Source organism: Mustelus asterias, chromosome 10, assembly GCF_964213995.1.
Source record: "Mustelus asterias chromosome 10, sMusAst1.hap1.1, whole genome shotgun sequence".
NCBI lineage: Eukaryota > Metazoa > Chordata > Chondrichthyes > Carcharhiniformes > Triakidae > Mustelus > Mustelus asterias.
Genome location: NC_135810.1, coordinates 88533291 through 88556351, shown reverse-complemented (window position 1 = coordinate 88556351; position 23061 = coordinate 88533291). Strand labels below are relative to the sequence as shown.

Sequence of the window (23061 nt, the reverse complement as noted above, 5' to 3'; positions counted from 1 at the left end):
AATGTCTATAACTCCTGCTTAGTATTTCTTTCTTGGTACGAAAGGCATTCTTTTGTTTAAACACTAGCTATTTGACTAGTATAAAATTAAAGATTGACGTGCCACAGATATGAACTCCATGAACAAGCTTGAACTGAAATTCTCTCCGTCTCCATAGAACCATAGGGCATAACTATAGGGTTCGTGGTGGGAGATATAGGAAGGATATCAGAGGTAGGTTCTTTACGCAGAGAGTGGTTGGGGTGTGGAATGGACTGCCTGCAGTGATAGTGGAGTCAGACACTTTAGGAACATTTAAGCGGTTATTGGATAGGCACATGGAGCACACCAGGATGATAGGGAGTGGGATAGCTTGATCTTGGTTTCAGATAAAGCTCGGCACAACATCGTGGGCCAAAGGGCCTGTTCTGTGCTGTACTGTTCTATGTTCTATGTAACCATAGAATCCCTATAGTGCAGAAGGAGGCCATTTAGCCCAATGAATCTGTACAGACTCTCCAAAAGAACATCTTACCCAGGCCCACCCTCCACTCTAACCCCGTAACTCAGTGTATTTACCATGGCTAATCCACTTACCTTCCACAGTCCAAAGACGTGCAAGTTAACTGGAGAACCCAGTGGAAAACTCTCAGACATGGGGAAAACGTGCAAACTCCACACAGACAGTCAGCTGAAGTTGAAATCGAACCTGGGGCCCTGGTGCTGTGAGGCAGCAGTGCTCATCACTGTGCCACTGTCCTGCCTTATTGGTCATATATTAGACATCTGGAATATTTTTCCATTGAAAGTAACTAATAGCATATTGACTTAATTGTTGGGCATGAGGCAGGGTGCAAAAATTGGCTTTTGCACAGTTGCAGAAATATAAAGCCAGATTTCCAATCCTGATTGCTGGCCAATGACCATGCTGAAATGAGATCCGTGTGAGAGTAGATTTCAGGTAAGGACACAATTGTGCTTGTTTATGATGTTCCATTGTTCAGCCCCAGCTATCTTTGAATATATATGAAGGTTGATCAAATGACTGAAGTTCTTGAGTGCTGTCAGGGCAAGAGAACTGTATTTCAACACGTTACCATGTTTAGGAGAGAAAGGAGAATTATAGAGGAAATAAAAGAACTGGATAAGTCTTAGAAAAACAATTGAAAGTTAGAATTAACTCTCAGTATTAATGTTCAAACACTTGGTTAACATAGACGACATTCCCATTGACTTACTGTGAAACTGTGATAAGATTGTGGACAGGGCTGAATTATGTCAATTGTATTATGACATTGTTATCCTAACTTTAATGCTTTAATAACTTTAGGAGCAGCAGAAAACTTCCAGTGCTTTTTCTTATTGGTCAACTTATCTGGTTATTTACTTCACTCAGGGCAAGCTAAGCCAAATAGAGTGGGCTTGATGACAAAAATGTTGAAGAATTGGCCCCTATTCATGCAGGATGAACTATTATTCTGTTTTCTGTTGGTTTATCTTGCGTAGCTGTCCTGATAAATGCAAGATGAAAAGCTTTGATAACATGCCTCTCTTTTGCAGCAATATTCAAACTCTACTACCAAATGACAAGTTAATTAGTTACAGAACATGCTTGTTGAAACTGCTGCAGAATATTGCATTGCAATTATTCAGGATCGTTCTTTCTTAGAAGTTTAAAATTGATTTATAGATTCATAAATGTGTGTGATATGTTTATGGTATGGTAGTAGCTGCCATGGGGATTTATTGATGGTTCCAAAAAGCACTTTGTTTGAAAAAGAAGCAGTTGTACTTACAGTTGGAAAATATTTTCATCTCAACGCAAAAGTGGAGATGAATAGTATATTTGAATATATAATTAATAATTGTGATGCGATACAAGACTCTTAGCAAATTTATAGCTAGAGTAGATTTGATCAAAATGGGACAATGAGAAAATGTCAGACAACAGAATTGTTACCAAGCGACAGGATAATTATTTGGAAATTAAGTTTATTTATTAGCACACTCTGCAGTAATTTCCTAACCAGTTCTCAGTTACACCCAAGTAGCCATTTCATAACTTGTATTACGTATTTCAAGTATTTGGTTGCTGAGAAACCACAACACACTAAAACTTTGAAATTCCAATCGATACACGTAGAGTGCTTTGCTTTCCAGCCAGGTTTCCAGAGACACAGAGCTAAATTGTCAACAATCACAATGGCTCTGCCGTTTCTGATACTGATTTGTAAATTTTGCATTTCTACATGGAAATTCAAGGTCATTGGGATTGTTCTAAATGCACTTTTGTCTAGATTTTAAGTCAGTATCTCTTTGTTAATGATTGCCAAAATAATTTGATTTATTATTGTAACATGTATTAGTATACAGTGAAAAGTATTGTTTCTTGCATGTTAGACAGACAAAGCATACCATTCATAGAGAAGGACAGGAGAGAGTGCAGAATGTAGTGGGTTAAAGTCATAGCTAGGATGTAGAGAAAAATCAACTTAATGCGACATAGGTCCATTCAAAAGTCTGGTGGCAGCAGGGAAGAAGCTGTCCTTAAGTCTGTTGGTACGTGACCTCAGACTTTTGTATCTTTTTCCCGACGGAAGAAGGTGGAAGAGAGTATGTCCGGGGCGTGTGGGGTTCTTAATTAAAAGCAAATTACTGCGGATGCTGGAATCTGAAACCAAAAGAGAAAATGCTGGAAAATCTCAGCAGGTCTGGCAGCATCTGTAAGGAGAGAAAAGAGCTATTGTTTCGAGTCCAGATGACCCTTTGTCAAAGCTGATTTTGGCACCTTCAACTAGACTCGAAATGTCATTTTCTCTTTTGGGGTCCTTAATTATGCTGGCTGCTTTTCTGAGGTAGTGGGAAGTGTAGACAGTGTCAGTGGGTGGAAGGCTGGTTTGAGTGATGGACTGGGCTTCGTTCATGACCCTTTATAGTTTCTTGTGGTCTTGGACAGAGCAGGAGCCATACCAAGCTGTGATACAACCAGAAAGAATGCTTTCTATGGTGCATCTGTAAAAGATTGGTGAGTGTGGAAGTGGAAATGCCACATTTTGTTCTTATCTCCCATTCCCAAATATTACTGAACCTCCCGACGATTTATTCACCTGTCTTGCTGCCTTGTATTCAAACATTTCCTATTTCATTTGAGGAATTTTTAAATGCTGCATTTACATTGTGTAAAGCAGCACAGTTATAGGATGAGCTAAAATTCTTATCCTTGGACATAAGAATCAAACAAAGGCACTGTAGCATTACTGGCTGGACATTAGTGGACTGACAGCATAGTCGTGACTTTTCACCTTGAGCTATCTTGCTGTCAATGCCGTGTATGTGCTTGAGTTGATGTTAGTGTCTGGTGTGCTTCCTTATGTTGCTGCCAGCATGCTACACATACTTTTGTAGTTTGATTGTTTCTTGTTGTAACCTCTGGGAACCAGATTTCCTGTATTGGTGGACTTATTGTCCCCTTAGACTGCATGTCTTGCAAAGTTCTTGGAAAGTATGACAGCTTTGTGATGGGTGCAGAAGATCACACTTCTCACATGGTTTGCTTGGTTTCTGCATCTTGGATGTTGCACGAGTGCTGGTAACTGCACCTAATGCTTGCAGGTATTGTCCAGCCACAGTGGCTTCATATTTTCTTCTGTTTTTTTAAGTGTGTCAATGCCACGGCCTTTCTTTTTCTCCAAAAATACTTTTGGAAGGTTTTGATCAGTGCTAAGCTATGACTGTTATCTGTTCTGACGACATCTTTTGAAAAATCGCAGTCCCTGCCCTCTATATTTTCAGTTAGCATTTGATCAGTTTTGCAGACACAGTCTTCAAATGAATTCGCAGTTTCATCTTTCAGGATGACGAGTCAAAGAGTACTCGTATTCAAAAGCTCAGGTCTGTGGAAGTTGCTCATGTGACATTAGAATCACAGAATCCCTACAGTGCAGAAGGAGGCCATTTGGCCCATCGCGTCTGCACCGACCACAATCCCACCCAGGCCTGATTCCCGTAACCTCTCACATTTACCCTGCTAATCACCCTGACACTAGGGTCAATTTAGCATGGCCAATCCACCCAACCTGCACATCTTTGGATTGTGGGAGGAAACCGGAGCACCCGGAGCAATCCCACGCAGACACGGGGAGAATGTGCAGATTCCACACACACACACACACTGACCCAAGGCTGGAATTGAACCCGGGTCCCTGGCGCTGTGAGGCAGCAGTGCTAACCACCGTACCGCTCGCACTCTTTAGGCTTGTTGACTTTGACATTTATACCTACTGTTCTCTTGGCCTGTGCTTGCTACTCTGATTTTAAGGCAGCCGTGAACGGTTTTGTACAGATTCAAGAGTACTCAGGCCGGCCTGCCTCCAGAAGGCTGTCATCTTCACCTCGCTCCTTTCACTGCCCCTGTCATGGCACCTGCTGATGAATTGGTCAATTGACTTGTGGCGATTGTCTGTAAGTCATCGGCTTCAAATGGTGCATTCTGAAGTTCACCTTTGTGCAAAGCTGATTCTGTACCTTGCCCCACAGCTTAAAGGGTCCTTCTGATGCTCCTGCGACAAGTTGGAAGTGTTGACTTTATGCAACCCTCATTTTCAATGACTAACCTTATTTTCACTGCTTTGGTTATCTGGTTTTGTAATGGATAAATCTAAAGAGTATAATCCATCCTTTGTTCAAAAAGCCGAAATTTGGATAGGATATGTGTGGCCTTACAGTGTACGCTGGGGAATTTTCTGGTCATCTTTTTGATGTCCCCTGCCTGTTATAGATGCTGTAAGAAGTCTCACAACACCAGGTTGAAGTCCAACAGGTTTATTTGGTGGCAGAAATAAACCTGTTGGACTTTAACCTGGTGTTGTGAGACTTCTTACTGTGTTTACCCCAGTCCAACGCCGGCATCTCCACATCATGTTATAGATGCTCCCAATATATGTGGGGTTTTGTAATCTCGCTACTCTGGGGAGATTCAGCAATGCAGCTGCTGCATTACTTTCTTCTCTCTTGGCTGAAGTTCAGGTTTGCGCCACACATCCCAGTTTGTGTGATTTTTTTATCTTTTGCATAGGAATGACAACCGAGGATGCCTCGACGACCTTGCAGATTTTCTGCCTAACTTAAAACTGATCCTGTACAGCACAATCCTGAACCTGTCTGTTCATCATTAGCATAGCCTCAAAGTGAAAATGCAATAAGTTTAAAGTTTATTTATTAGTCTCACACGTAGGCTTACATTAACACTGCAATGAAGTTACTGTGAAAATCCCCTAGTCGCCACACTCCGGAGCCTGTTCGGGTACACTGAGGGAGAATTTAGTATGGCCATTGCACCTAACCAGCACGTCTTTTGGACTGTGGGCGGAAACCGGAGCATCCGGAGGAAACCCACGCAGACACTGGGAGAACATGCAGACTCCACACAGACAGAAATCAAACCCGGGTCCCTGGTGCTATGAGGCAGCAGTGCTAACCACTGTGCTACCGTGACGCCCCAGTTCCAACTAAATGTTATAAACAGATGTGGTATATTCCTTTCAGTGGTATTTACATATGTGAATGCACTCCAGAGCAGTTTCCGTGCCTGCTGATATTGGCCCTAAATAGATTTGTGTGGAAATCTGTATGACTTGTGGACAATTACCTCAAATTGTTAAATTACATCTCCCTGCTGCTTTACAGAGCTGCTGGGGGCTTTGCAACTTAGGATTTTCAGCACAATTGCCCACATGGAAATTGCAGTGCCCTGCTGGCCCTCAATAGTGGCAAGTGTTGCGAAATCTGAGCCTATCGTTCACCGAGGTTGCAGTCTCTTCAACATTACCTGGTGCTTTACATTTTAGCCAATCCTCCCGAGACTTAACTTTACTAATACCTTTCCCACCAGCCTAACATACTCCATCGTACAGAAGCTGCAACTCACTCACTGTGCTGTTGCTCACGCCCAGTAGATCTCCATTGAAATTTGACTTGCCCATCAACGTTGTCGTTATCCATTTCTGTTTACTCCCTTTCCCTAAAACATTAAATTCAGAATGCCATCCTCATTTCCACATCCCGAACTTGCACCATGCTATCTCTTCAAGCCTTGAATCCCGTATTCTATTTTGAAGGTTAGGTAACAAAAATTGTATTGATAGTATGCACACCTTTCACTGGACAACTGTATGTACTCAATGAATAAATTATAACTGACTTTCATTTGTGGAATTGATTCAAGTTTGCTTCTACTTTAACTTTTTTTCAGTTGCCTATTATACCACATAGTACCAGTGTTGGAGCAGTGGACAACCTCTGCATTCTAGAACAGAAATAATCTTAAAATGGTTTTAAAAACTGATACAATTAGACTCTGCTGTCAATTTTAAAAATGATTATCGCCATTGTTATCTGAATTTTTGCTATATCATTGACTACAGTCAGCAATGTGTCCCATAAATTGTCTTGTTAGGGATAATTTCTTGATGGAAGTTAGATACAATGAAGCATGCAAACAACATTGAACAAAAATTATTTTGCATTCATTTAAGGACTGTCACTTTACAATCCGGGGTGGCCGATTGCTGGAGAATGGAGAGTATCAGCTTCCTGTTGTTGTACTGATGCTCAGTCTGCCTCATCCGACAAAGTCCTCCCCAACACTTCTAACCCCTGGGATGATGGAGAATCTCTTCCACGAAATGGGTCATGCAATGCATTCCATGCTAGGGCGAACCAGATATCAACATGTAACAGGTAGATAATTTCCAATTCAATGGAGTATTGCCCTTCTACTTTTAGCACTAAAAACAAAATTTATGCAGTAGATTTGAAAATCGTAGTACTTAACATCATATTAATAGGATTTTCTGATTTAACTTTTCAGGAAAGTTGGGAAAAATGAGGCAATCTACTAAATTCTCTTTCAGTTCTCCGATGGCTTGTTGATTGTAGAACTTCTGCATATTTTTACTTTCTTTGACATATTCATGCAGAATGTTTTTATTGAATTACCTTAAGCAGCTGAAAAGAGAATAAAGTGAAGTATTGTAAGGTATTTGTGCAGTTTTAGGCAAAACTTTAAAACAAATATATAAGGGATATTGAGTATTAAGAGAAGTAAGTCAAGAACAACGTACATCAAAACTACAATTCCCTGTTTAGACCTAATGTTATGACCCCAGTTGGTGTTATAACTGGACAGGAAGGTGCCAAAATGAACCCTATCTCAAAAGACTAACTTTTTATACAACATGGAAGAATATTCACAGGTCCGCTAATTAGTTTTAACAACATGAAAAAAAATTAAACATTAAAAACTTGGATTATGATACAATATGCCTTTACTCCTCTTCTCCACCCCCACTTTAGTTTAACAAATACACACAGATTTTAAAATTAACACAGATTACAAAGTATATCTTAAGCTACAAAGTCTCAGTAGCACAACGTCCCTTTAAACACAAGATGGCTGTAGTCAAATGAACTCTCCACTCTGAACCTCAAGTGAATGTCTGTGGATTCTTCTTCAGAATCCCCTCAGATGTGGAAGTTTCCAAGCTCCACTCCCAAAAGCACACTGTAAAATCTTTGTTGACAATAATGCCTTCCATTAGTGCTTTGCATTCCTAAATGCTGTCCACGTTTTCCAAATGACTCTTGAACCAAGCTTCTACTCCACTTTTAACAGGGAATCCAGTCCAAGATTTCATGCCAACCCCGTTAGGACGTCTTTGTCTTGATTGTTGTGTAAACTGCTCACAATTGCTTTAACTATTGATTCCCAAACTGTATTAAGATGTCATGAAACATTTCGTTACCTCTGAAGTCTGCTGTGCCACTTTAAATCTAGTTGCTGCAACTGTCTCTTGAACTTCGAACACTTTGTTTAGACTTCCTTGAATTTTTCTGAACAATACCTTGGCCTCTGTTCACTTAAATTTTTCTGTCCCAGTTCCCTGGTTATTGGGACTGTAACTTGTTCCTTAGGAAGCTTACATCTTTGCAATTCCCTTGTCCTGTCCAACTTCACCTGGCAGAGTTGAGAGAAGTTTACTCCCCAGTATTCTGTCTCCAACTGCAATCAAATTAGCTGAACTAAAACTTAAAAGCTGCTCTACCTTACAAGGCCTCAGTTGCTAAGCAATCATAGCTTCAATGATGAACACAGCCTCACATCCTCAATGATGAAGAAGCCCAGCACATCAGTGCAAAAGATAAGGCTGAAGTATTCGCAGCAATCTTCAGCCAGATGTGCCGACTGGATGATCCATCTCTGCTTCCTCCAGTGGTCCCCAGCATCTCAGATAACAGTCTCCAGCCAATTCGATTCACTCCACATGATATCAAGAAATGTTGGAGGCACTGGATACTGCAAAGGCAATGGGCCTTGGTAACATTCCAGCAATAGTACTGAAGACTTGTGCTCCAGAACTTGCCGCTCCCCTAGCCAAGCTCTTCCAGTATAGTTACAACACTGGCATCTACCCAACAATGTGGAAAATTGCCCAGGTATGTCCTGTACACAAAAAGCAGGACAAATTCAACCCAGCCAATTACCGCCCAATCAGTCTACTCTCGATCATCAGTAAAGTGATGGAAGGGTTCATCAACAGTGCTATAAAGCAGCACCTGCTTAGCAATAACCAGCTCAGTGATGCCCAGTTTGGGTTTCGCCAGGGTCACTCAGCTCCTGACCTCACTACAGCCTCGGTTCAAACAAGGACAAAAGAGCTGAATTTCAGAGGTGAGGTGAGAGTGACGGCCCTTGACACCAAGACTGCACTTGACCGAGTGTGGCATCAAGGAGCCCTAGCAAAACTGGAATCAATGGCTATCAGAGGGCAAACTCTCCGTTGGTTGAGTCATACCTGGTACATAGGAAGATGGTTGTGGTTATGGAGGGTCAGTCACCTCAGCTCCAGGACATCTCTGCAGGAGTCCCTCAGGGTAGTGTCCTAGGCCCAACAATCTTCAGCTGCTTCACCAATAACCTTCCCTCCGTCATAAGGTCAGAATTGGGAATGTTCGCCGATTGATTGCACAATTTTCAGCACCATTCGCGACTCCCCAGATACTGAAGCAGTCCATGTTCAAATGCAACAAGATCTGGACAATATCAGGCTTGGGCTGACAAGTGGCAAGTAACATTCGCGCCACACAAATGCCAGGCAATGACCATCACCAATAAGAGACACTCTAACCACCGCCACTTGACATTCAATGGTGTAACCATCACTGAATCCCCCACTGTCAACATTCTTGGGGTTACCATTGAACTGAAACTCAACTGGACTCACTACATAAACACAGTGGCTACAAGAGCAGCTCAGAGGCTAGGAATACTGCGGCGAGTAACTCATCTCCTGACTCCCCAAAGCCTATCCATTATTTACAAAGCACAAGTCAAGAGTGTGATGGAATACTCCCCACGTGCCTGGATGGGTGCAGCTCCAACAACACTCAAGAAGCTTGACACCATCCAGGACAAAGCAGCCTGCTTGATTGGTACCACATCTACAAACATTCAATCCCCCTACCACTGACGCTCAGTGGCAGCAGTGTGTACTATCTACAAGATGCAATGCAGCAATTCACCAAAGACCCTTAGACAGCACCTTCCAAATCCATGATCACTTCCATCTAGAAGGACAAGAGCAACAGATAAATGGGAACATCACCACCTGCAGGTATCCTTCCAAGCCACTCACCATCCTGACTTGGAAATATATCGCTGTTCCTTTGCAGTTCCTGGGTCAAAATCCTGGAATTCCCTCCCTAACGGCATTGTGGGTCAACCCACAGAACATGGACTGCAGCAATTCAAAAAGGCAGCTCACCACCACATTCTCAAGGGCAACTAGGGATGGGCAATAAATGCTGGCCAGTCAGTGACGCCCATGCCCCACGAATGAATATAAAAAGCTAGTTTATTTACTCTTCAAGCCGTAGCCTTCTCTAAGTAAACCAGCATCACAGTTGGAATTGAAACTAGCCCTCACACATACAAACACCTTTGCCCAAGATGAATCTAACTATAGATTTTACCTTTCCAGAATCAAAATATAAAATTGAACCCACTCCAAACTATATCTTATTCCTAATATTTACCCCATACACATATAAATCCCTTAGAACTACCTTTGTTTTCCTAACACTTAACGTGTTGGATGTGTTCCAGTAACCCAGTCATATAAAATGTGTGTGTGTGTGCTTTCTCTAAGTGGTAATCCACTACCTTTGTCTATAATACTTAGATCAGCTTTGTTTATAATTGCAGGCTTCGTTCCAGTTGGATTTTTCAGCAATGTTCTGATTATTTCATTTATTTTATGTTCTAATATGAAAACCAAATTTCCCATGGAAGACAGTATTTTTCTCATTTTCAGGTACAAGATGTCCAACTGATTTTGCAGAAGTTCCTTCAATTTTAATGGAATACTTTGCCAGTGACTACCGTGTGGTGAAGCAGTTTGCAAGACATTACCAGACAGGACAGGTAAATACATTATTTAGTGTGACTCCTATTCCAGTGCTTCAATAATATTCCATGGAAAATATTCAAAGGAACACAAAATTGATTATCAGGCAGTGATATAATGTAAAGGTTCAAACAATCGTTGTCAATCACAGCCTTGATATCATCAAAAGAAAATCATCATAAATAGCTTTTAATTTGGATGGTGGGTCTATGCATGGCATATTGTGTGGGCCCTTCTTTTCATGCACCATAGCTCCTCTCTCTGGGCCTGTGATAGTCGTTCTTTCTCTAGCCTTGTCCAGGTTGCCGGTGGCTCATGGAAAATCTAGGAAAATCTTGGAATTTATAAAATGGCTTTTTCAGCACTAGCGAAGTCATGGAAATTTCCAAACAATTCCAAAGTAGTTGAAAAGTCATGGAATTTTTAAAGATAAGGATGAAACTTTCTGACTTTTGGCAGAACTCCAACATTTTCCAATGTTTTTTCCGATATCCACATGCCTAATACACATGTCTGATATCTAGTACCAGTACAAGGACTGGTTATACCATAAGCACTTTTCATGGAATGCAAAATTCTACAAAGCAAGATAGTCTTGTGAGAAATTGAGGTTATTGGATAACTGGCAGACATGCTCATGTAAAGCTACAAATACAAGTGTTTCAATTTGGTTAGGGAAAAGTTGTGGAATTTTATTTTGCTAAAGGTGCAGGAACGTGTCTGTCTCTCTCAATCTGTCTCAGATATTAAAAATTATGATCTCCGTCTCACAAGCGTACATAATTCACATTGAACTTTTCTGAGATTTTTCTTTATTCATTCATGGGATGTAGGTGTTACTGGTGCCAGTGCCATTGCCCATCCCTAATTGGCCTTAAACTAAGTGGCTTGCTGACCCATTTCAGAGGGCGCTTGCCCTCAGGTGGATGTCAAAAGATCCCATGACACAATTTTGAATAAATTCAGTGGAATTATCCTTGGTGTGCTGGCCAATATTGCTTCTTCAGTCAACATCACAAAAAAGACAGATCTTCTGGTCATTGTCACATTGCTATTTGTGGAAACTGACTATATACAAATTTGTCGCCGCATTTCCTACATTTGAAGCTGCCAACCCTTCAAATTTACTTAATTGGCTGTAAAGTGCTTTGAGCTGTCCAGTGGCTGCGAATGGTGTTATTTAAATGTTAACCTTTTATTACATGACTGAGCCAATCTGCCTTACAGTGCTAGGGACCCGGATTCGATTCCTGGCTTGGGTCACTCTGTGCGGAGTATGCACGTTCTCCCTATGTCTGCTTGGTTTTCCTCCGGGTGCTCCAGTTTCCTCTCACAGTCCAAAAGACGCGCTGGTTAGGTGCACTGGCCATGCTAAGTTCTCCCTCAGTGTACCCGAACAGGCGCCGGACTGTGGCGACTAGGGGATTTTCACAGTAACTTCATTGCAGTGTTAATGTAAGCCTACTTGTGACACTAATAAATAAACTTTAAAATAGATTGAACAATGAAACAAAAATTATGAATCATAGAAGCTGTGGGAATACAAGCACTTCGTAAATGCAAAGTTGCCAGCCAGCTCATTGTTTCCTGCAAGGGAATGTTGCTACTTAAATGGTTAATCGCTGTATGAAGTTCAGTTTGTGATGACATGCTTTCTGTGCTTTCTGTTTTTTTGCCTCCAGTCTTATTAATCATTTAATTACTGTGATGTTTCTACATAAATGTGATTCCAGAATTTTTATTGCTGATACTTGTCTTTTTTAGTAATGCTTCTCAAATCCTTTTTATCTCGTGAATGCAGGTGTTCTATTGTAAATGTTTTTCACATCATTGTTCTTTTTCCCCCAGTCCCAAATGTATTTTTCTATGCTGAATTTATGGTTATCTGCTTGGAGCTGGACCCCACCCCCTCCCAATTTTACCTCCATGGGAGGAAAAGGCTGATCACCATTTCCCAACAAAATAACCAAATTCTGTAAATTGCCATGTGGACAAATCTGTTGGTGTAAATCTGTAACTCACTCTGCAGCTGTGTTGTAAATATGTAAAATTTGTAATTTGCTTAAGCAAAAATTACACAAGTAACTGGCTGTAGACTTTTATTTTCTAACCGTTCAGAAGTTAAATAGTTTGGTTTTCTTTTGCTGGTAAGTAAACGTGGATTAGATCATAGAGTCATAGAGGTTTACAGCATGGAAACTGGCCCTTTGGCCCAACTTGTCCATGCCGTCCCTTTTTTAAAACCCCTAAGCTAGTCCCATTTGCCCGCGTTAGAACATAGAACATTACAGCGCAGTACAGGCCCTTCAGCCCTCGATGTTGCGCCGACCAGTGGAACCAATCTAAAGCCCCTCTAATCTACACTATTCCAATATCATCCATATGTTTATCCAATATGGGCATTTGGCCCATATCTCTCTATACCCATTTTACCCATGTAACTGTCTAAACGCTTTTTAAAAGACAAAATTGTACCCGTCTCTACTACTACTTCTGGCAGCTTGTTCCAGACACTCGCCACCCTCCGTGTGAAAAAATTGCCCCTCTGGATCCTTTCTCTCCTCTCACCTTAAACCTATGCCCTCTAGTTTTAGATTCTCCTACCTTGGGAAAAGATATTGACTATCTAGCTGATCTATGCCCCTCATTATTTTATAGAGCTTAGGTATAGGTATTGCTTCTTGGATTAGGTATGCACTTAATTCACATTCATACACGGAATTGTTTTTGTGAAATTGCATTTTATTTAATGACTAAGTAATATTTTCCATTTTGGAATGTGGTTGTACTTTGGGAAGCCAGAAACATTATCGGTAACTTTTTAAATGTGCCAGCTATCACAAGGCCTGATGGTGAATTCTTATATTACAATGGCACATATGCCTATAAATTCAATTGGGTTGTGTCAGATTGTCAGAAGGCAGGAACGAGGCTTTCTCCTGCACCAGCAAATTAGTTAATATTACTGTGGTCATTTTGAATAGCACTGGAAAATGTTAGACTATCTTGATGAGAATAGGGTGATTAGGTAATATGTATATAGCTTAGGCTGATGATTGCTCTGTTATCTCATTGTGTTGAAAATTCTCATTTATTTTCTATATAATCAGTTATACTACTCTAATAACTCTCTTTTCTGGAATCTTGAAACTGGAATTCCTTATCACTCTCAGCTTTCACTTTCTCAGTTCTTAAATCCCAAGCTCGCTGTCTATTTATCTTGTTTTATACTGTTTTCAGCCTTAGGCCGGGATTTTCCAGTCCCCCCGCAGTGGGTTTTGTGGCGGCAGAGGTGGCTCACCAGTGATCACTCGCAGGATCTTCTAGTCCCACCAATGTCAATCAATGGCCATTTGCATTGCTCACCGGCCACGTCGCTGGGGAACCAACCGCAGGGGTTCACCTTCAGCGGGACTGGAATTTCCCACTGGCAGGAAGGACTGGAAAATTCCACCATTGGTGTTCTGTACTACACTGCCACTTTCCCCAGGCTTCCCAGGTTTAAAAAGTTAGACATGCATTTAAATTATACCAGTTTCTTAATTTGGAGGTGTAAACAACCAAAGGATTAAAATCTACTTCAGGGAAACAGGAAAATATGTTGCTGCAATAGTTTTACATGGTTGAGCAACCAGTCTGAACTGTAACCAAGTGAGAAATCACAAACAATGTGGAAAAACAGACTGTACAACAAGCTTGGCTATAAAACTGACTTGCATTTATAAGTGCCTTTAACACAGTAAAATATCTTAAAGGTGCTTCACAGGAAAGTTATCAAACAAAATTTGACATGGAGCCACACAGATCTTGAGTCAGGTGACAAGAAGCTTGGTCAGAGGTAGGTTTTAAGGAGCATCGTAGAAAGAGGCAGGGTGATTTAGGGAAGGGACTTCAGAGCTTAGGATCTAAGCAGCTGAAGGCATTGTTGGAGTGAAGAAAAACTGATATTGTGGCCAGAGTTTATGGAATGTAGATATCTAGGAAGGTTGCGAGGTGGAAGACGTTGTAGAGATATGGAGTGGGTGAGGCCATGGAGGAATTTTAAAGTCAAGGTGTGGCTGGACTGGGAGTCACTTTAGATCAGCAAACATGAGGGAGTGATAGGTAAGTGGGACTTGTTTTGATTTAGAGCACAGTTGAGCTCAAGCTTATGGAAGGTGCAGGGTTGCAAAGAGAGGCTGGCCAAGAGAGCTTTGGAATTGTAAAACTAGAGTTAGCAAAGACATGGATGTGGGCTTCAAAAGCAGATAAGCTGAGTCTGAGGCAAATAAGGGCAATTTTATTGAGGTGGAATTAGGCAGCTTTGATGACAGTGAGGATATGGGGTCAGAAGCAGATCTGAGTCAAATAGGGGCAGAGTTAGCAAGCAGTTTGGTTCTGCCTTGGACAGGAAAAGACCCGTTTTATCTCATCAGCACAACAACACTACAGGTTAATGCTACTGGAGTTTGTACTTCATTAACTAGGCCACAACAACATTTTAATTGACTATATATAACCTCGCAGTTGTAATGTATAGTTCTAAAATCCCAAAAATATTTCTATCTCGTTCTCTGAATTCTATGCCTTTAATCAACAAATTTGTATGATGAGCTGAATACATTTTTTTAAAAATTGCATTCAACAAATGTGATTTTCTTTCATACATTAGTTCACAATTCAACACTAGTTGCCAATGTGTGCATTTTAGAGTTGTTTAGGTGTCGGCTTGGCAATGGCGCTATCCACAATTTTCTATTTGGGAGTCAACCAGGAGAGGTTTTAACCTTCCAGCATATTGTGCAAAGCAATCAAGAGACATGAGTATGAATTGATAGCATAGAGATATGAATGTTTTATTTAAAATAAAACCAGGATTAATTCACCTAGGAGAATTAAGATGAATAAATATTGTGCATTTCTCGAATACAATTTCAGCCATTACCTCAGAATATGGTTTCCCGGCTCTGTGAATCTAAGAAGGTTTGTGCTGCTGCAGATCTGCAACTTCAGGTAGGTAAACATACAGCTGCATTATCTCTGATTAAAGCTTTCATACAAATCCTAACCTGAACTATAATGATTGAATGCCAATATTTGATTAATCAGACAACAATCAGCACTAGTTCCCTTGGCAGAATTAAAACTTCTAACTGACTTAAAGACTTTTGCACAAGTGTGATGAACCTTGGGTTCATAAATGTTCTTTCTTTAATTCCCATGCCCAATGGCACATGAGCCAGACAAAGCTCATGGTTACATCTGTTTTTGTAGCTAGTTTTTTTCTGGAACAGATCAGTGGCCTATTGCCAGAGCTATAGCTTGAGGGGCATCATGCACATCAAGCATGGCTAACCAAGAGACTAACCTGCTCTTACTGTCTGTTAAAAGCATATTGGAAGGATATAATTTGACCACAATTATGAATGCATCTTCCGTGACCATCAAATCCTCGACTGGGACTCGAGCCTGGAGCTTCCGGCTCAGAGGCAGGGCTGTGACCCACTGCGCCACAAGATCTCCAGCTCTAAGGACTAGCATTTCTCAATCTTGATATATTTAGAACTCTTTTTTTTTCAAAAATTATTTGGGATGTGGTTGTATTTGAAAAACCAGAAATGTTATTTATTGCCTCATTGTGCCTGTTACCACAATGTTAATAAACCCAATCACAGGCGGGACATTATAATGTAAATGTGATATTATTGGGGAGAGGGATAAACTTTTATTTCTCTCACCCCAGCTTCAATAAACATGATAAAATGAATTGGGGGCAATAAGCTAGTGATCAGGTATGTTGTTATGCTAGCAGACAATTGGCATCAAGTTACATACTTGTGCTTTCAGGAAATAAATTAAATGGCAATCACAGGAGAAAAAAGAAAACTGTTCTCCCTGGACCTGCACATCACACTTTAGATTGAAGGGCATTTTTGGAAGATGTTTAAGAGGTTACCATGTATCTACTCTCTCTCTGCAATCATATACAACAGCCGTAGGAACATAAGAACATGAGTTGGTCACTTAGCCCCTCAGCCTCTTCTGCCTTTCAATGAGATTATGGCTGATCTCTGATCTAATTCTGTACAATCACCTTTGCCCCAAATTTCTTTATCTTTGGATTGACAAAAAAATTGTTGATCTTTGATTTAATATTTACAATTTATCTAGAGCACTTGGTTTGTGGGACATAAGAAATGGAAACAGGAGTAGACCACATGAAGCCTGCTCTGCCATTCAATAAGATCATGGCTGATCTGATCTTACTCTTTCTGCTTTCATGCCTGCTGCCCATAACCCTTGACTCCCCTCTAGTTCAAGAAAATGTTGATCTCAGCCATGAAAATATTCTATGACTTAGCCTTCATAGCTTTATGGGATAGTGCATTCCAAATATTAATGACCCTTGGAGAAAAGAAATTCCTCCTCATTTCCATTCTAAAGAAGTGACTTCTTATGTTAAAATTTCCCCCTAGTTCTAGATTCCTCCAGGAGAGGATACATTCTCTTACCATCTACCCTGTCAAGCCCCTCAGAAACTTAACTCCAATGAGAATAGACCCAACCTGCTCAACCTTTTCCTGTGGTGAAGGGACTGTCTTATGAAAATCAACCTAGTGAATCTTCCCTGAACTGCTTGCAATGTAAGTAAGCAATTCCTTAAACAAGGAGACCAAAGCTGTATGCAGTACTCTGGGTGTGGTCTCATCAACACCATGTACATTGTAACAAAACTTTGCACTCCTGGAATTCCCTTTCTAACAACATTGTGGGTGTTCCACAGCGGTTCAAGAAGGTAGCTCACCCCCCACCTTTTCCGGGGCAATTGGGGAAAGCCAATAAATGGCCTCGCCAGTGACGCCCAAATCCCATGAATGAATACAAAAAAATCCCCTTTGCAGTAGATCCCATTGCAGTAAAGACCAAATTCCATTTCTCTTTCTAAATAATTACTTGCTGTATTTGTGTGGTAACTAGTTGTATTTCATGTACAAGGATACCCAGATTCCTCTGAGCTGCAGAATTTTGGAGTCCTCTATTTAAATAATATTTGCTTTCCAGTTTTTTTATACAATGTGTTAAGCCTCACTTTTTCCCACGTTTTGCTCCATCTCTCAAATTTTTGCCCACTCACTTGACCAATCTCTAGCCCTTTTTGAACTCTTTGAGCTGGATTTTAAAAGCGGGGTCCAGAACCTGATGTCTGAATAAATTCTGGATCCCAACCCCACACCCTCACTCTGCTATTCATGCAATATTTCTTTGAAATAGAAATGCCAGAATTGGGCAGGATACGAATCAAATACTAAAAGGTTTTCTTTTAAATTAGATCTTCTATTCGGTCTTGGATCAAATCTACCACGGCAAGTACCCTTTACCAAAATCAACAACTGAGATACTGAAAGAAACGCAGGAAAAATTTTATGGCCTGCCCTATGTACCAAACACGGTAAGACTTTGTTAATATTGGATTATCTTCAAATCAGAAATGATGTGCATCGGCATGGTGGCACAATGGTTAGCACTACTGCCACACAGAGACAGGGACCTGGGTTCGATTCCTGGCTTGGGTCACAGTCTGTGTTTAATCTGCACGTTCTCCCTGTGTCTGCGTGGGTTTCCTCCGGGTGCTCCGGTTTCCTCCCACAGTCTGAAAGACATGCTGGGTGCGTTGGCCATGCTAAATTCTCCCTCAGTGTACTCGAACAGGCTCTGGAGTGTGGCGACTGGGGGATTTTCACAGTAACTTCATTGCAGTGTCAATGTAAGCCTACTTGTGAGACTAATAAATAAAATAAACCAAGTTTACATTAAACTTTTGATTTTGTATGGATGCATTGAAAAATTAAAAGCTGGCATTTTTTATCTCAACCCCAATCAACTTGTTTTCATTTAGTCTGAAATTTGAGCTCTGATGCAGCAAAATATTCTTCTGTCAAAATATAAGCATTACATTTTTAATCTATTGTCTTTCTGGAGGGAAACCCCCTAAGCATTTGCATAAAGTAATTTATTTCCTAATGAAATAACAAAGTATTTTAGTGATCTTGGGTGTACCTATTTATTGAGCGTGCCATTAAAACCATTACTGTTAAGTGGATGCATGCCAACTAAGATTATTTTTGAGTAGAAAAGATTCTGTTTGTAGTTTCAGGGACATTTTTGAACCATAAAAAAATGGTCTTGGGTCAAGTGGTAAGTAAAAACTTAAAAAATAACCTGAAACCTAAAATGAACCCACCTTACAACCAACCACTTCCAGTTTGAACGGAGACAGGATTTTAAGCAGGCTTTGTACCCCATATTTCTTTCTCTCTCCCAGCTTTAATGCTGGCTGACCAGGATTCCTGAGCCTTGTAACATACCTCACCTCTGCCTCGGCTTCGTAAGCAAAACTGTTAAACAACCCCATTCTTCCACAATCACTGTCCTCTGTACACAAGATCACTGTGCCTGTGTGTGATTGCTGACTCCCACTTTTGCGTGCATGATTCTCGCCCCCCCCACCCACATGCACAAAAGCTGCCTTCCCCTGCCCCTGAAGAGCATCCAAAGTCCCGCCCCTAACATGCATACAATTACCGCTAGTACCTTGAGTCTGCAGGACTCTAGGTTGCTAAATTTGTTGGTATTCACAATAAATGTCAAAGTAACTAAGTCAAAATCTTCCCAAATACATCAACTTAGTGTGTCCATGTCTTAAAACAATTTTTTTCCACGTGATTAATTTCAGCATAGTGAAAGGTTTGGAAATTTAGTATTCTGTGACCTTGATGTACTTATTTCATGCAGATGAAGTAAACCATTGGATATAGAGTTCCTGAATTCTCTGTTTCATATTTTGCTCATTGCAGCATATTCAACCAGCTTTTCTCAGAAACTTTGATTTCCCGTTGTGAATTTATGAATTTATTCCAGAGGATGTAGAAACATAATGGCGTAAAGCACAGATCAAACTGGGCCATCCCCTTCTGTTAGCTAAGTTTAAGTAACCTCCACAATATCTATTAGTTACCTATTTACCATCACTTCTTTCTCGAATCTTTTTTTTTTCTGTGATTACAGCATTTTTGTACACCTTGGATTATTTTTTGTTATCCACAAAACCACAAAATCCCTCCAGTGCAGAAAGAGGCCATTCGGCCAGTCGAGTCTGCACTGACTCCCCGAAAGAGCATCCCACCCAGGCCCTCCCCTCTGCCCCATCCCCATAAACCTGTGCATTTGCCATGACTGATCCATCTAACCTACACATCTTTGGATACTTATGGGCAATTTAGCATAAGCAAACCACCTAACTTGCACATCTTTGGACAGTGGAAGAAAACGGCGCACCCGGAGGAAACCCAAACAGACACAGAGAACGTGCAAACTTCACACAGTGATCCAAGGCCAGAATGAAACTCAGGTCCCTTGGGCTTTGAGGTAGCAGTGCTAACCACTGTGCCACCCTGCCGCCCCATTCATTGCAAAAGTTAAGAGTCAACTACATTGCTGTGGATTTGGGGTCACGTAGGCCAGATCCGGTAAGGGCAGAAGATTTCTTTCCCTAAAGGGGACATTAATGAACTAGATGGGTTTTTACAGAACCTCTGAGTCACCATTACTGAGACTAGCTTACAATTCAGGTTTTATTAATTGAATTTGAACTCCACCAGCTGCCGTGGTAGGATCTGAACCAATGTCCTCATTGAGCCTCAGTACTACTAATCCAGTGACAATACTGCCATGCCACAATCTCCCCCTCTGTTAAAAGCCCCAAAAATGCAAGCTGGTGCTGTTGATTCAGAAGACAATTAGATGTCATGCTAAGAACAAAGAATAGGGATAGGCCATTCAGCCCCTCGAGCTGCCCCGCCATTTAATAAGATCACAGCAGATCTGATTGTAACCTCAAATCTGCACCCCGCCTATCTCTGATAACTCTCCAACTTGCTTTCCGAGAATCCATCCATCTCTGCCTTAAAAGGTATTCAGAGACTCTGCTTCCACCTGCTTCAAAAAGAGAGTTCCAGAGAGACCACCCCCCAGAATTTCACCTCATCTCCGTGAGTGTACCAGAGGGATGAGGGGGTGACGGGTTTCTCTCCACGACCCTTAGCATGTGTGAAGTAGACAATAAGAACAGTTACCCTACAGATATCGGGTGCTATAGGCATGCTCGGGGAACAGTCCTTGGCGATCGGTGATGCAGGAGGTGGCCACAGCCAGCAGGCATTTCACGAGGACCAACGACTGCTTTCTGTGGTGATCTTGCTGGGGAACATGGCTGCACCAAACGCACCCTTCTTGTTATCATTGCACTCATATGACTTCTTCCTAATAATTGATGCACATTTTTGTTTCCCTATTTAAAAAATGTTGCTGTTAATTTTAGCCTTTTAATAATTGAATTATATTAGGAAGTTGTATCATGGTATGCCTGTTCATTCTACAGAAATCAATAAATAATTGCATTCTAATGAAACATTTACAAAATGGTAAAAGTTGTGACAGTAAATTTAAAATATGTCTTAAACATTCTGAAATGAATAATACTGAAACAGTGGTATTATTTTGTGATGTATTCAAAGTCTGATAATTAAATGATTGAATATTTTTTCCTAAGATTTATTAGGTTTGATCTTCCTTCTCTTCCCTGCTGTAATTTCAATGCATTCGGATTAGTTTTTAAAAAAGTTTATTTATTAGTGTCACAAGTTGGCTTACATTAACACTGCAATGAAGTTACTGTGAAAAATCCCCTAATCACCACACTCCGGTGCCTGTTTGGGTTACACTGAGGGAGAATTTAGCATGGCCAATGCACCTAACAAGCACGTCTTTCGGACTGTGGGAGGAAACCAGAGCACCCGGAGGAAACCCACGCAGACACGGGGAGAACATGCAGACTCCGCACAGACTGTGACCCAAGCTGGGAATTGAACCCGAGTCCCTGGTGCTGTGAGGCAGCAGTGCTAACCACTGTGCCATAGTTGACAGATTTTGCTTCTGGGTGGGATACATGAAACGTAGCTTTTACTGAAATTTAATTAGAACTGTTCTCTGTATTCAAACAGCTGTCAACTTTGTGATGTTGAGGAATGTGAATATCTAAGCACCTTTTGCTACATTCTTTTGTAACTGATGTATTTTACTGCTATTACATTGAATCTAGTCCACCGCATATCTAAACATTGTTTTCCCTCCAGTGTTTATTTTGGCACTACATATTTTTTCAGCAGAAGGTGCACAAGATTCACAATCACAAACTTTGTTTAATGCCTAGTACAGCACAGAAGCAAAGGTAATACAAAGATGCATCTGTTGCCAACAATATACAGAAAGAGTAAAATATAGTGTAGGCAGATATTCAAGTAGAAAATAACAGGCGATGGGTAGGTGTGGAGTGATGAGTACTCAAAGTGACTCACTTAGTTGTATTGTTTGTTCAGTTTCACAGTGGCACAACTATTGAGGAACCTTTCCAAAGACAAAAAATATGATATTTTATGGTGATGTTTTTTTATACTGATCAGGATTTTTATACCAGCAGGATTTTTTTGCCAACTTTTAAAATTCATCCACAAAAACAAATTGTGCATTTCTGATTTATCAGACTGAAAACAGGGATCACAAATTTAAATCCCATAATTACAAATTGTGAATTGAATTACATGTTTAAAAGCCTGGCATGTGAGCTACACTGATGAGGCATGAGGGCATTAAGAGTCACTTGAATAATGTGGTGAGTGGAATCATTTGTAGGCTACATCAAGTAACAGTGACATATTCCTTTCCTGGATGTATGTTTCATTAGTTTTATGCAGATTTTATAATCATTTTATTTTGGAGCTTTCCTTAATTCTGGGGAACCACCTTGCCTCTTCTACTGGAATAACTGCATCTGTCATTTCTTCAGTTCCTTAGCTAAGTAGGACCACCCGCTGTTTTATGATTCTCACTGACTTTGCCCTATAAACAAAAGTTACCTTTTGAATTGTAATTACCTTAAGTCTGTGCGGTTTGCCAGTCTCGACATGTTTACCAGGGCTTTTCGCACTAAACTTGCATTTAAAATTCAGTTTCTAAAAATAGAAAGCTAGAACTCTCAATCATATGAACCAAGCCATTAGACAAACTTAGGAAAGTTGGTTGGGCTCTTTTCATGTCGCAACTGATATTATTACTCTTAGATGTGTAGCATAATCCAAACCTGTATGTTGTCCAGGTCCTGTTACATGTTAGAACATAGAACATAGAACATTACAGCGCAGAACAGGCCCTTCGGCCCACGATGTTGCACCGACCAGTTAAAAAAAAAAACTGTGACCCTCCAACCTAAACCAATTTCTTTTCGTCCATGAACCTATCAACGGATCTCTTGAACGCCCCCAAACTAGGCGCATTTACTACTGATGCTGGCAGGGCATTCCAATCCCTCACCACCCTCTGGGTAAAGAACCTACCCCTGACATCGGTTCTATAACTACCCCCCCTCAATTTAAAGCCATGCCCCCTCGTGCTGGATTTCTCCATCAGAGGAAAAAGGCTATCACTATCCACCCTATCTAAACCTCTAATCATCTTATATGTTTCAATAAGATCCCCTCTTAGCCGCCGCCTTTCCAGCGAAAACAATCCCAAATCCCTCAGCCTC

General features: G+C 40.8%; 1 protein-coding gene across 1 annotated transcript in view; it reads left to right on the top strand.

Moving 5' to 3' along the window:
• The window catches only part of mipepa (mitochondrial intermediate peptidase a), a 131907-nt gene that overhangs the window by 71261 nt on the left and 37585 nt on the right, over positions 1-23061 (top strand). The window contains exons 13-16 of the mRNA XM_078222145.1: positions 6513-6717; positions 10350-10459; positions 15360-15434; positions 17752-17871. Coding sequence (XP_078078271.1) covers positions 6513-6717; positions 10350-10459; positions 15360-15434; positions 17752-17871 — 510 coding nt within the window. The remainder of the gene's footprint in view (positions 1-6512; positions 6718-10349; positions 10460-15359; positions 15435-17751; positions 17872-23061) is intronic.